Source organism: Cervus canadensis, chromosome X (genome assembly GCF_019320065.1).
Source record: "Cervus canadensis isolate Bull #8, Minnesota chromosome X, ASM1932006v1, whole genome shotgun sequence".
NCBI lineage: Eukaryota > Metazoa > Chordata > Mammalia > Artiodactyla > Cervidae > Cervus > Cervus canadensis.
Window position 1 is genome coordinate 110,209,524 of NC_057419.1, and position 13,327 is coordinate 110,222,850.

The following is a 13,327-nucleotide window of genomic DNA, read 5'->3' on the forward strand; positions in this document are numbered from 1 at the left end:
AATGATATGAAGCACAGAAATCCTTTTGGGGACATTATAAATCTTTGTTCAGGGCCATTGCCTTTTTTATATGCCAAGATAATTTTTTTTATGAGAGTAATTTACAAATAACAGTATTTAAATATTATTTTCATGCTTTTTTCTGGATTTATGTTTATTATTCATGTAACTTAAATCAGTTGGGCTCTGTTATTTTCTGTGTCGTTCACACTGTAATTCTCTTCTCACAAATAAAAATGAATTCTTCAGGTTAAATAAACACATGTTCTCCTTTTTTTTTTTGCCATCACAAACTGCTCAATGTTTGTTTGTTCTTACAAAGCTGCTGCAGCTAACCACATTTGCCATTGAGGAAAAGAGCAAAGTCTTTATGTTACAGATCATGCAGTTATGCAAGTAGTTTTGCATTCAAATTTGTAATGTCATTTTTCAAAACAACCTTACAGTCTCCAGGCAAATATAAAGCCCTAGCAGATTGCAGGAAGAGAGGCTCAGAAGACCTCCTGATTAGAAATGGAGATGTCATTCAGCTTCTCCATGAGGATGCTGAGGGTCGATGGTAGGTGCATTCTCCACGGCTATGTTAACCTCTCCCTGGGGCACATAAATATCTAATCAGATGTTCTGCTTTACTTGTATCTTTGTTATACAGTCTCAAGAAGCAGAAATATCACATTTCTTATCAGTGTTTCAATTTCATTGCTTCAGCCATGCCTATATAGCTCACTGAAAGGAATGTTAACCTTTGGTGAGTGAAGAATGCTTTGAAAGAATGAAATGCTTTGAGTCTGCATGCTCTTTTGTGGTTTACCTTTGACTCAGATGTTTCAGCTGATATATTGGGCTTTGTAACAGCTACAAATCACATTACATTAGGTCAAGTCATTCATTAATTCATCACATGTTTAAATGCCCACTATGTGCCAGGGACCATGTTCACTATTCTACAGCATAGCTGCAATTTGCTTTATTAGTTCAAATACTGACTTTTTAGTGTTAACATTCTGTCCTCATGCATCTGACTTTATACAGCATTGATTGCAAAGATGCTTCTGCCAAACATACTGTTTAACTACAGAGAACCCAAAGCAGGAAGGAAATATTGTTTGGGAGAGGACTGAATGAAACTTCCATAAAGCTTTTGGAAATTTTATATAAAATAATTCTGCCTTCATTGTATCAATAACTTTAACTGAAATGCTATATTGACTGTGTACTCTGACCCTAAAGGTGGAAGAGTGTACACATGAGAGTGAATTAATGATGGATCAATAATGTAATAGCCTTTTTTGTGATCTAAGTCCTTTATAGATTACTCAAAGGACTCAAGCATAGTGACATGAAGTTCTTTTGAATACATGCAATAGTTTTGTGAAAATTTGAGCTTCAGTGCATTGTATATGTTAATTTTATTACCTTCTACTACCATTATTGGCTACTAATTCACTTATTATTTAGGTTGGTGAAAAATCTAAACAGAAGAAAAGAAGGTCTGATTCCAGGGAACAGTTTGCAGATTTTAATTGGTGACTATAGGTTTCGGAATGCCAAAGGTACAGGTATAATATGAACTGGATTGTATGCCATTTGTTTAAAGCCTAAAAATGTTACAGCTCCAAGTGTAATTGGCATAGGATAAGAACCTCTCTGCGCTTTGAAATAAGCTGCAAGTTGACTTATTAATAATTTTTTCTTTTAATAGTTTTAAATTAATGAATAGAGATGTTTTAAACATGTTGAACTTTTCCCTACAAAAGTGATAGGTTTGAAAGGAAGGTTCATATATAGTGCTGCCTTGTAAGAGATCCTTCAGAACTAAATATTAATGATATACTTTTAAGGATTCAGCCTTACTATCCAAGAATGCTTTACCAGTGTGTTTTTACTCAGTTCTAAGAGCATGTTCTTTCCTTATGGTATGTTTCTACTGCAGTTGTGTATTCATGGACACACACACACACACACAAACACACAAACACACTCTGTTCTGTGCCTGACTTAATGTGTGAAGATACTATGAAGCAATGAGAATATTCCTTTCTATTAACCATTAGTTAATGGTTAAAAACCATTGGTTAACAAACATTAGCACTTGAAATTTCTGTATACAAACCAATATTCTTATAAATTTTTCACCTGATACTGAGCTATTTATACAAAGGCAGCACAAAAAACCCAGACTTCTTTGTGAACAAGATTTTTATTATATGTACATATTTCTTTGAATTCCTAGTTTTGGACTTGTATTTGAATTCTAGGTGATATTATCTTGTGTTTAAGTGAATCTAACAGGCCAGGAGTGACTTATTTGATTCCAAATTTCATTTATGGCATGAAACAAGACCTAAATGTGATAGGATTCACTATAAATATTGGGTCACATGGGAATCTCCAAAATGGAATCTCTTCTTGTTTTTTTGTTTGTTTTTGGTTATCTAAATCTGGGCTACCTTTCAAAGGTTTTTTGATTATTATTGAATTGCTGAATTATATAGATAATTAGTAATCAGAAGAAGTTGCTAGACCAACAACCTGACCTAATTGGCATTTATTCAAAATCTATACCCAACAACTGCAGAATATACCATTATTTTTAAGTATACATGGAACATTCACCAAGATAGGTCATACATTGGATCACAAAAGAAATCTCAATAAATTTCAGAAGATCAGAATTACACAGTCTCAAAAGATATTATGCTCAGTTCAGTTCAGTCGCTCAGTCGTGTCCGACTCTTTGCGACCCCATGAATCTCAGCACACCAGGCCTCCCTGTCCATCAATAACTCCCGGAGCTTACTCAAACTCATGCCCATCTAGTCGGTGATGCCATCCGGCCATCTCATCTTCTGTCATACCCTTCTCCTCCTGCCCCCAATCCCTACCAGCATCAGGGTCTTTTCCAATGAATCAGCTCTTCACGTGAGGTGGCCAAAGTATTGGAGTTTCAGCTTCAGCATCAGGCCTTCCAATGAACACCCAGGACTGATCTCCTTTAGGATGGACTGGTTGGATCTCCTTTGCAGTCCAAGGGACTCTCAAGAGTCTTCTCCAACACCACAGTTCAAAAACAACACTTTTTCGGTGCTCAGCTTTCTTCACAGTCCAACTCTCACATCCATACATGACCACTGGAAAAACCATAGCCTTGACCAGACGGACCTTTGTTGTCAAAGTAATGCCTCTGCTTTTTAATATGCTATCTAGGTTGTTCACAACTTTCCTTCCAAAGAGGAAGTGTCCTTTAATTTCATGGCTGCAATCACCATCTTCAGTGATTTTGGAGCCCCCCAAAATAAAGTCTGACACTGTTTCCACTGTTTCCCTATCTATTTCCCATGAAGCGATGGGACCAGATGCCATGATTTTAGTTTTCTGAATGTTGAGCTTTAAGCCAACTTTTTCACTCTCCTCTTTCATTTTCATCAAGAGGCTCTTTAGTTCTTCTTCACTTTCTGCCATAAGGGTGGTGTCATCTGCATTTCTGAGGTTATTGATATTTCTCCTGGCAATCTTGTTTCCAGCTTGTGCTTCCTCCAGGCCAGAGTTTCTCATGATGTACTCTGCATATAAGTTAAATAAGCAGGGTGACAATATACAGCCTTGACGTCCTCCTTTTCCTATTTGGAACCAGTCTGTTGTTCCATATCCAGTTCTAACTGTTGCTTCCTGACCTGCATATAGGATTCTGAAGAGGTGGGTCAGGTGGTCTGGTATTCCCATCTCTTTCAGAATTTTCCACAGTTTATTGTGATCCACACAGTCAACGGCTTTGGTATAGTCAATAAAGCAGAAATAGATATATTTCTGGAACTCTCTTGCTTTTTTGATGATCCAGCGGATGTTGGCAATTTGATCTCTGGTTCCTCTGCCTTTTCTAAAACCAGCTTGAGCATCTGGAAGTTCACGGTTTACGTATTGCTGAAGCCTGGCTTGGAGAATTTTGAGCATTACTTTACTAGCGTGTGAGATGAGTGCAATTGTGTGGTAGTTTGAGCATTCTTTGGGATTGCCTTTCTTAGGGATTGCAATGAAAAAACTGACCTTTTCCAGTCCTGTGACCACTGCTGAGCTTTCCAAATTTGCTGGCATATTGAGTGCAGCACTTCCACAGCATCATCTTTCAGGATTTGAAATAGCTCAACTGGAATTCCATCACATCCACTAGCTTTGTTCGTAGTGATGCTTTCTAAGGCCCACCTGACTTCACATTCCAGGATGTCTGGCTCTAGGTGAGTGGTCACACCATTGTGATTATCTGGGTCGTGAAGATCTTTTTTGTACAGTTCTTCTGTGTATTCTTCCCACCTCTTCTTAATATCTTCTGCTTCTGTTAGGTCCATACCATTTCTGTCCTTTATTGAGCCCATCTTTGCATGAAATGTTCCCTTGGTATCTCTAATTTTCTTGAAGAGATCTCTAGTCTTTCCCATTCTGTTATTTTCCTCTATTTCTTTGCATTGATCACTGAGGAAGGCTTTCTTATCTCTCCTTGCTATTCTTTTGACCTCTGCATTCAAATGGGAATATCTTTCCTTTTCTCCTTTGCTTTTTGAATGGGAATATCTTTCCTTTTCTCCTTTGCTTTTTGCTTCTTTTCTTTTCACAGCTATTTGTAAGGCCTCCTCAGACAACCATTTTGCATTTTTGCATTTCTTTTCCATGGGAATGGTCTTGATCCCTGTCTCCTGTACAATGTCACGAACCACCGTCCATAGTTCATCAGGCACTCTGTCTATCAGATCTAGTCCCTTAAATCTATTTCTCACTTCCACTGTATAGTCATAAGGGATTTGATTTAGGTCATACCTGAATGGTCTAGTGGTTTTCCCTACTTTCTTCAATTTAAGTCTGAATTTGGCAATAAGGAGTTCATGATCTGAGCCACGGTCAGCTCCCGGTCTTGTTTTTGCTGACTGTATAGAGCTTCTCCATATTTGGCTGCAAAGAATATAATCAATCTGATTCGGTGTTGACCATCTAGTGATGTTCATGTGTAGAATCTTCTCTTGTGTTGTTGGAAGAGGGTGTTTGCTATGACCAGTGCGTTCTCTTGGCAAAACTCTGTTAGCCTTTGCCCTGCTTCATTCCGTACACCAAGGCCAAATTTGCCTGTTACTCCAGGTGTTTCTTGACTTCCTACTTTTGCATTCCAGTCCCCTATAATGAAAAGGACATCTTTTTGGGGTGTTAGTTCTAAAAGGTCTTGTAGATCTTCATAAGCACCATTCAATTTCAGCTTCTTCAGTGTTACTGGTTGGGGCATAGGCTTGGATTACCATGATACTGAATGGTTTGCCTTGGAAACAAACAGAGATCATTCTGTCATTTTTGAAATTGCATCCAAGTACTGCATTTCAGACTCTTTTGTTGACCGTGATGGCTACTCCATTTCTTCTAAGGGATTCCTGCCCACAGTAGTAGATATAATGGTCATCTGAGTTAAATTCACCCATTCCATTCCATTTTAGTTCACTGATTCCTAGAATGTCAACATTCACTCTTGCAATCTCCTGTTTGACCACTTCCAATTTGCCTTGATTCATGGACCTAACATTCCAGGTTCCTATGTAATATTGCTCTTTACAGCATTGGACCTTGCTTCTACCACCAGTCACCTCCACAACTGGGTATTGTTTTTGCTTTGGCTCCATCCCTTCATTCTTTCTGGAATTATTTCTCCACTGATCTCCAGTAGCATATGGGCACCTACCGACCTGGGGAGTTCCTCTTTCAGTATCCTATCATTTTGCCTTTCCATACTGTTCATGGGGTTCTCAAGGCAAGAATACTGAAGTGGTTTGCCATTCCCTTCTCCAATGGACCACATTCTATCAGACCTCCTCACCATGACCCTTCCGTCTTGGGTGGCCCCACATGGCATGGCTTCATTTCATTGAGTTAGACAAGACTGTGGTCCTGTGGTCAGATTGGCTATTTTTCTGTGATTATGGTTTCAGTGTGTCTGCCCTCTGGTGCCCTCTTGCAACACCTACCATCTTACTTGGGTTTCTCTTACCTTGGACATGGGTATCTCTTCACGGCTGCTCCAGCAAAGTGCAGCCGCTGCTCCTTACCTTGGATGAGGAGTATCTCCTCATGGCTGCCCCTCCTGACCTTGAACGTGGAGTAGCTCATCTCTCGGCCCTCCTGTGCCCATGTAGCTGCCGCTCCTTGGACGTGGGGTAGCTCCTTTCAGCCACTGCCCCTGGCCACCTGCCTGGTGGCTCAAATGGTAAACCGTCTGCCTACAGTGTGGGAGACCTGGGTTCGATCCCTGGTTCGGGAAGATCCTCTGGAGAAGGAACTGGCAACCCACTCCAGTACTCTTGCCTGGAAATTCCCATGGACGGAGGAGCCTGGTAGGCTACAGTCTGTGGGGTCACAAGGATTCGGACATGACTGAGTTACTTCAGATATTATGCTAGAAATAGATAATCCCTAAATATTTGGATATTAAATGATATACATGTAAACAACACATGGGACAAAGAGGAAATCACAACAGTAATTGTAATTATTTAAAATTGAATGAAAATGAAATGTGACATATCAAAATTCAGGGATGTAGTTCAAGAGGGAGGGAAATGTAGGGAATTTTATAGGTTTAAGTACTTGTATTACACATTTAAAAAGTCAGTATAATTTGCCATATTAACATAATAAAGGGGAAAATTATGTAATCATTTCAGTAGATACAGAAAAACACTTGATAAAACTCCATACACATTCATGATAACAACTCTCACCATGATAGGAATAAAGGGAAAAATGTGTGCTTGTGAAAAACCACAGTTACCCTCATACTTAATGATAAAATATTGGAAGCTTTCCCCCTTAAGATTGGGAATAAGCCAAGGATATTCATTCTCACCATTTCTGTTTAACCTTATATTGGAAGTGTTAGTGCCATAATTCAAGCTAAAGAGATAAGAAACAAAAGAAAAGAGACAACGTTCTCATGCTTAGCAGATCTTGTTATGTCCAAAACCATTGGAAATCTATACACAAAATGACTCTATTAGAAGTAATAAGTGAATTTTATAAGGCAATGGTATATAAAACCATTATACAAAAGTAAATTGTAATTCTATATCCTAGTAACAGAGAATTGAAAAAAAGAAATAAAAATACCATTAGTAATATAAAGCATAAAATAAACAGGAATAAATCTAACAAATGTCCAAGGCTTCTATACTCACAGGAACAGATAATTGCTGGGATATATTTAAGATGACCTACTAGAAGGAGAGATATACCATGTTGGAGGATTGGAAATTTTATTGTTAAGAAATCCATTGTCCCCAAATTTACAGATAATTCAATCAAAATTTTAGCAAGCCCTTTTGAATAAAAAAATAAGACAGGTTTATTATAAAATGTATATGGATGGCAAAAAAAAAAAACAAACCTAGAACAGAAGAATCTCAAAAATCTTAAGGATTTACATATCTGATTTCAAGACCTACTAAAAGGCTGCAGTAGTGAATACAGTGGGTATTGGCTTAAGTATCGAAAAATGGAGTTCAGAAATAGACCCACATATAATACTATATAACTGATTAATGAGCTTCCCACGTGATGCAGTGGTAAAGTATCTGCCTGCCAACGCAGGAGACACAAGTTTGATCCCTGGGTTGGGAAGATCCCCTGGAGAAGGGTATGGCAACCTACTGCAGTATTCTTGCCTGGAAAAGTCCACGGACAGAGGAGCCTGGCAGGCTCCAGTCCATGGGGTCACAAAAGAGTCGGACACAACTGAGTAACTGAGCACACATGCAGTGTTTAATCAAAGTGTCAGCTGAATGGGGAAAGGAAGGTTGTTTTGGCAAATGATGCAGGATATTCACATAAAAAAAATGAAGTTCCAAAAAAAAAAAAAATGAAGTTCCATCCCTACACCTCACTCCACACACAAAAATTAATTTGAGTGGGCATCATAGACCTAAACCTAAAAGCTAGAAACATAAAGCTTCTAAGCACAGGACAGTATCTTCATGCCTGTGAGCAGTTAACCATTTCTTTCTTGTATTAGAAAGGGCAGATACAGTGCTAACCATAAAGGAACAGTATCAGACAAAGAAACATTGCACATGCTTAATTAAGCACTTTACCCTTTAAAAGTGTGTATGTATTGAAATAAGGTAAAATCCGAGATAGTGACATTTTGAACACTTTCAAAAACCAAATAGTTGTAATGAATCATATTTCCCCCCCAAATTAACTGATTCCATATTACACATTAAAGAATTAAGTTTGAAAATAAATAAGACCATCTTTCTGCCAACTGCTTTATGCTATTTAAGTCAGTAATGAGAGATAGAAAAGAAACACGAGTTACTTAAAATACATGCTCAAAGAACTGTGTAAATTAACATATATAAATCATTTTTAATGAAGCATATTTTAAAAGCCAATAAAGCTATGAAATAACAATGCAGTGTATATACTAGAAAATAGTGGCCTTTCTTGTACTCAGGTCTCCAAAATTCAAAATTGAAAACACCAAGTGCATTCATCTAACTTCCATATAATATTAGCATTTCTATTCAACATTAGGAACACTCAGTAGATTTTCCATATCTTTTATCATCATCATTTAAATATAGAGCCAGATGTCCTCATACTTAATTCAGGACAAAGTTAATTACATTCAATTTTAGCTAACTGCAATGCAGGACATGTAAAATTACATATTTGATTAGTTTTAATTTGATATTATTCCATTACTGTAACTAATCACAGTAGATTTAGGGCATATTACCATTCTTTGAAAAGTACATGACAAAATAGCTTAAATATACTTCAAGCCTGTGCTTATTTTTCAGGCAATAAAGGGCTTACCATACATTTATTGATGTACGTACACTTTATTTGGGAAAAAAATCATATTATTCTTTCCATTTGTATTTTCTACTTTCTACCATCAATACACTTTTCAGTATCGTTTTCTTTCTTGCAATGTCATTGGGAGAGTTACATGTAATGGGTTGATATATCATCAGCATTTAAAGAATGTATTACTCTCTTGGTGTGACATGCTACTAGATGAGGTGACATGGTTCCATAGGTCCCCATTCTCTAGCAAGTTCTGACTTTAGATGTTTTAAAAATATACAATTCTTTTAAGTAACATGCATTTATGACAGGTTGAATTGACAAAAATTAATACTTATTGGTAGATTTTGGTTGAATGCTATAATATCATGTGGTCCTCATTGAGATCTAGTCTCATATTACATTGCAGAGGACAAAATAGTGTAATGTGGCCTACAAAAATAGATTGTATTGTGTGTCAGTTAATGGATTAGGAAATGAAAATTGACCACAAATGCAACTGTCAACAGCACTTAGGTTTCAAAATATATATTATTTTATTTGAATTCTGGAAAATGGAATGTAAAAGTATCTCTGTGAATTATGTGCTTAATATGTTTCATCTGTATGTACACAGTATAGTTCATACAATATTTGTGAAATCTGGTTGTATGAGATGTGAATTGTATTTATTTTGATTCTATGAAGTTATGCTGTTCATAAAATAGATGATTTTAATAAACCACTATGTAACAGAATAACAACTTTCATATTAAAATAAACATCCAAAAGATATCACCTTTGAAATTAGGATGGACCTTTTGAATCCTCACATTTAGTGTTAGAAGTTGTAGCACGGACAACATTTTTGGCCTTAAAAGTCACTTGAGTATTAACATCATTCTTCATTATTTTGTAGATGCTGCTCTGAGTAACAAGGAAACTAAGTTCCCCTTGAATTAAAGGAGAATGAATAGACTTTAAAAAATAAGGTTTCCTTTGGAGGTGTGAACTAGATTATAGCTCTAGTTCAGTGTCACAGATAAACAGCACAAGAATCAGATGATCCTATGCTGCCCATGACATTCACAGAATTTCCTCAGGACTGAGGTGGACTGCGTCATTCACAGTTTGTGTCATTCTTGCAAGAAGCCATCTTCACACCTTCCATCCCCTCAGGTGAAAAGTGCAGTGTTGTTTTGTTTCCAAGTAGGGTTTTTCATGGCATGCATTCAGATTCCATCTGAAAACCATATTATCAATTATTCTGAACATTTACAGGCAAAAATTTGGGGGGCAACTTTTCAGTAACAAAACAAAACAAAAATCCAAAGAGAGACAAGAGATAATCAGAGATTTTAAACCCCTTTGGTAATTGATAGTTTATTTTATTATTTTTGTTATCTTTGTGACTTTACTATACCAAAGGGATATGTTCTGAAAGACCTCTTTTGCACTTAAACTGGTATTTAGGGTTGTCAGAGCTGTCTTTGAAAGGCCCAAAGCTAAAAATCCTGCAGTTAGGATGCTGAAGTTTACATATTATGCGTTGAAATTTAGATACATCACAGCTTTAAGTTAAATATTAGTATTTGCACAAGAGGTGTTCCTGTAACAAAGCTCTGCTTTCCAGTGTCTACTTGCTTTTGAATTTTCTAGAAAAATCTATTCTAGTGCAGGGTTTCATAAATTATATTGTATTTCTTTAATAATGTATGTATAGATGTCCTTCTTTTAAATACGTAAATGGTAAGATCACTTGTTTTAAAGCACAGGCTCAGTTGTTGCATGCAGTGTTGAACTTAGGCTTGGAGTATTTTGTATTATGGGCCACTGAAGTCAATGGTTTGAAACTGCTGCCTTTTGAATCATGGATCGTGAGTTTTACTATCAAGTTGGCATATTAGGTGCATAGTTTTTGATGACTGGTTTTACAAAAAACAACACAACTATATAATACACAAATTATTTATCTTTTAAAGTAGTTTTGTGTATTATGTCAAATCATAGTTTATTTCAATGGTATCATTTGATGTAACCATTTATATGACAAACCAATTGAATTTTATTCAAAGGCACCTGTAAATTATAAATCTTCTAACGTCCAATTGCTAGAATTTGTGATGGCTGATTTATAACTAACTCATGAAACTGTCCATATGTTTGATATTTCACTTGATTAATGCTTCTGAAACAACAACAAAATATTAAAATACACTTATTTTGTTTGCTGATCCTGTGGCTAGATAGAGTTAGGAGTTAAAACCTTTGAATAATGGTGCCCCTCTGCACAAAACATTTAATTTTCATGGTGTTAAACTAAGGATTTTAATCACTTAAGAAAATACTGAGTTCTGTAGATTCAAACATATGGTATAGTCTTTTAATGTTTTAATCACTAGACAGTGAATGCTATATTTATACATGTATTTGTATATGTAACTGCACTGTATTGATTTTATTGGACTTATAAATGTGTGTTACTATGAAACATAGCAGCAATTTTCCTTTAAGTCTTTGAATTTTAATTACATTATAAATGTACTAAAAATGTAAACGTACTTGCATTAATTCCACATTAAAAATATCCAAACTTAAACTCACTCGTATATTTTTTTTGGTTTAGTATCATTGAAAAAGCTTTTCCTTTCTTTTTTTTTAAATTGAAGTATAGTTGACTTACAATATTGTGTTAATTACTGCTGTACAACAAAGTAATTCAGTTATATACACACACACATATATATTCTTTTCCATTATGTTTTATCATAAGATATTGAATACAGTTCTCTGTGCTATACAGAAGAACCTTGTTTATCCATTCTATATATAAAAGCTTACATCTGTTAACCCCAACCTCGCACTCCATCCCCCCCCAAGTCCCTCCCCCCTTGGCAACCCCCAGTCTCTTCTCTAATCCATTATTCTGTTTCTGTTTCATAGATAGGTTCATTTGTGTCATATTTTAGATTCAACATATAAGTGATGTCACGTGGTATTTGTCTTTCTCTTTCTGACTTCACGTAGTGAGATAATCTCTAGTTGCATCCATGTTGCTGCAAATGGCATTATTTCACTCTTTTTAATTGCTAAGTAATATTCTATTGCCTATATGTACCACATCTTCTTTAGCCAGTCATCTTTCAATGGACATTTAGCTTGTTTCCACGTCTTGGCTATTGTGAATAGTGCTGCTATGAACATACAGATGCATGTATGTTTTCAAATTATGGTTTTGTCCTGATATGTGCCCAGGAGTGGAATTGCTGGGTCATATGCTAGCCTATTTTTAGTTTTCTGAGGAACCTCCATACTGTTTTTCACAGTGGCTGTGCCAACTTATGTTCCCACCTACAGGGTAGGAGGGTTTCTTTTTCTCCACACCCTCCCAAGCATTTGTTATTTGTAGACTTTCAATGATTGCCCTTCTGACTGGTGGTACCTCATTGTAGCTTTAATTTGCATTTGTCTAATAATTAGTGATGTTGAGCATCTTTTTATGTGCCTGTTGCCCATCTATATTTCTTCTTTGGGGAAATGTCTATTTGGGTCCTCTGCCCATTTTTGAATTGAGTTTTGTTGTTGTTGTTGTTATTGTTGAGTTGTGTGAGCTGTTTGTATATGGTGAAAATTAAGCCCTTGTCTGTTGCATCACTTGCAAATATTTCCTTCCATTCTATAGGTTGTCATCATTTTGTTTATGGTTTTCTTTGCTTCACAAATACTGGTAAGTTTGATAGGTCTCATTTGTTTATTTTTTTAAAGATTTCTGTTGCCTGGAGGGACTGACCTAAGAAAACATTGGTACAATTTGTCAGAGAATAGAAAACCCCTTTACTTTCATTTATTAGTGATACACTAAAGACACCATAATTATTTTGAGTTACTTGCTTACCTTCATTTTTGTCATAAAGTTGTAATAAATAAAACAAAGAACATGAGCTCAATGATAGATAAAATACCCTAGAACAAAGAAAACCTAGAAACAGAGTCTTATATGTATGTGATTTGCTGTATTGATGGATGTAGCATTGCATGTGGGGAAATGAGAGACAGTTTAATAAATAGTGCTAGGTAAGTTGTAAAAACATGGTTACTTGTAGCCTTGCTTCTCTGAAAGGGACAGAGACACAGAGACATCTGACCAGAACTAGGGTAAAATATTTTGCTCAAAAAGTTTCTTTACCCAAATCTGTAGGAAAGCAGTACATGAGGTTTCAGGGGTTAGATAGCCATGGTTGTGAGAGGATATTTCCACACACTGAAAAAAATCTGCTTCCATTTGATGAAGTCCAAGGAAAGCTGGAAAGCATCTAGATACCCACAGTTGTTTTCTGAACTGTTGATTTTTGCAAAGGGCTCTTAGCTGGGTTTGCTAGACTTAATCTTTTCCCCAGCCCATTAGGGAGTTAGAACTTATGCCTTAATATAGAAGGAGAATCAAAACCTATCACACTGGTTTGATTGGGTTGTTTCTGTTGTTTTAATGACTATCCCATCACAGATTTAA

The 13,327-nt window shown here is 36.2% G+C and overlaps 1 protein-coding gene across 1 annotated transcript in view; it reads left to right on the forward strand.

Moving 5' to 3' along the window:
- The window catches only part of MCF2 (MCF.2 cell line derived transforming sequence), a 117,853-nt gene extending 106,438 nt beyond the window's left edge, over positions 1-11,415 (forward strand). Inside the window, exons 29-31 of the mRNA XM_043459816.1 lie at positions 447-559; positions 1,459-1,559; positions 9,737-11,415. Of these exons, the coding sequence (XP_043315751.1) occupies positions 447-559; positions 1,459-1,559; positions 9,737-9,780 (258 nt within the window). The 3' untranslated portion in view covers positions 9,781-11,415. The remainder of the gene's footprint in view (positions 1-446; positions 560-1,458; positions 1,560-9,736) is intronic.
- Positions 11,416-13,327: the final 1,912 nt, after the last annotated feature.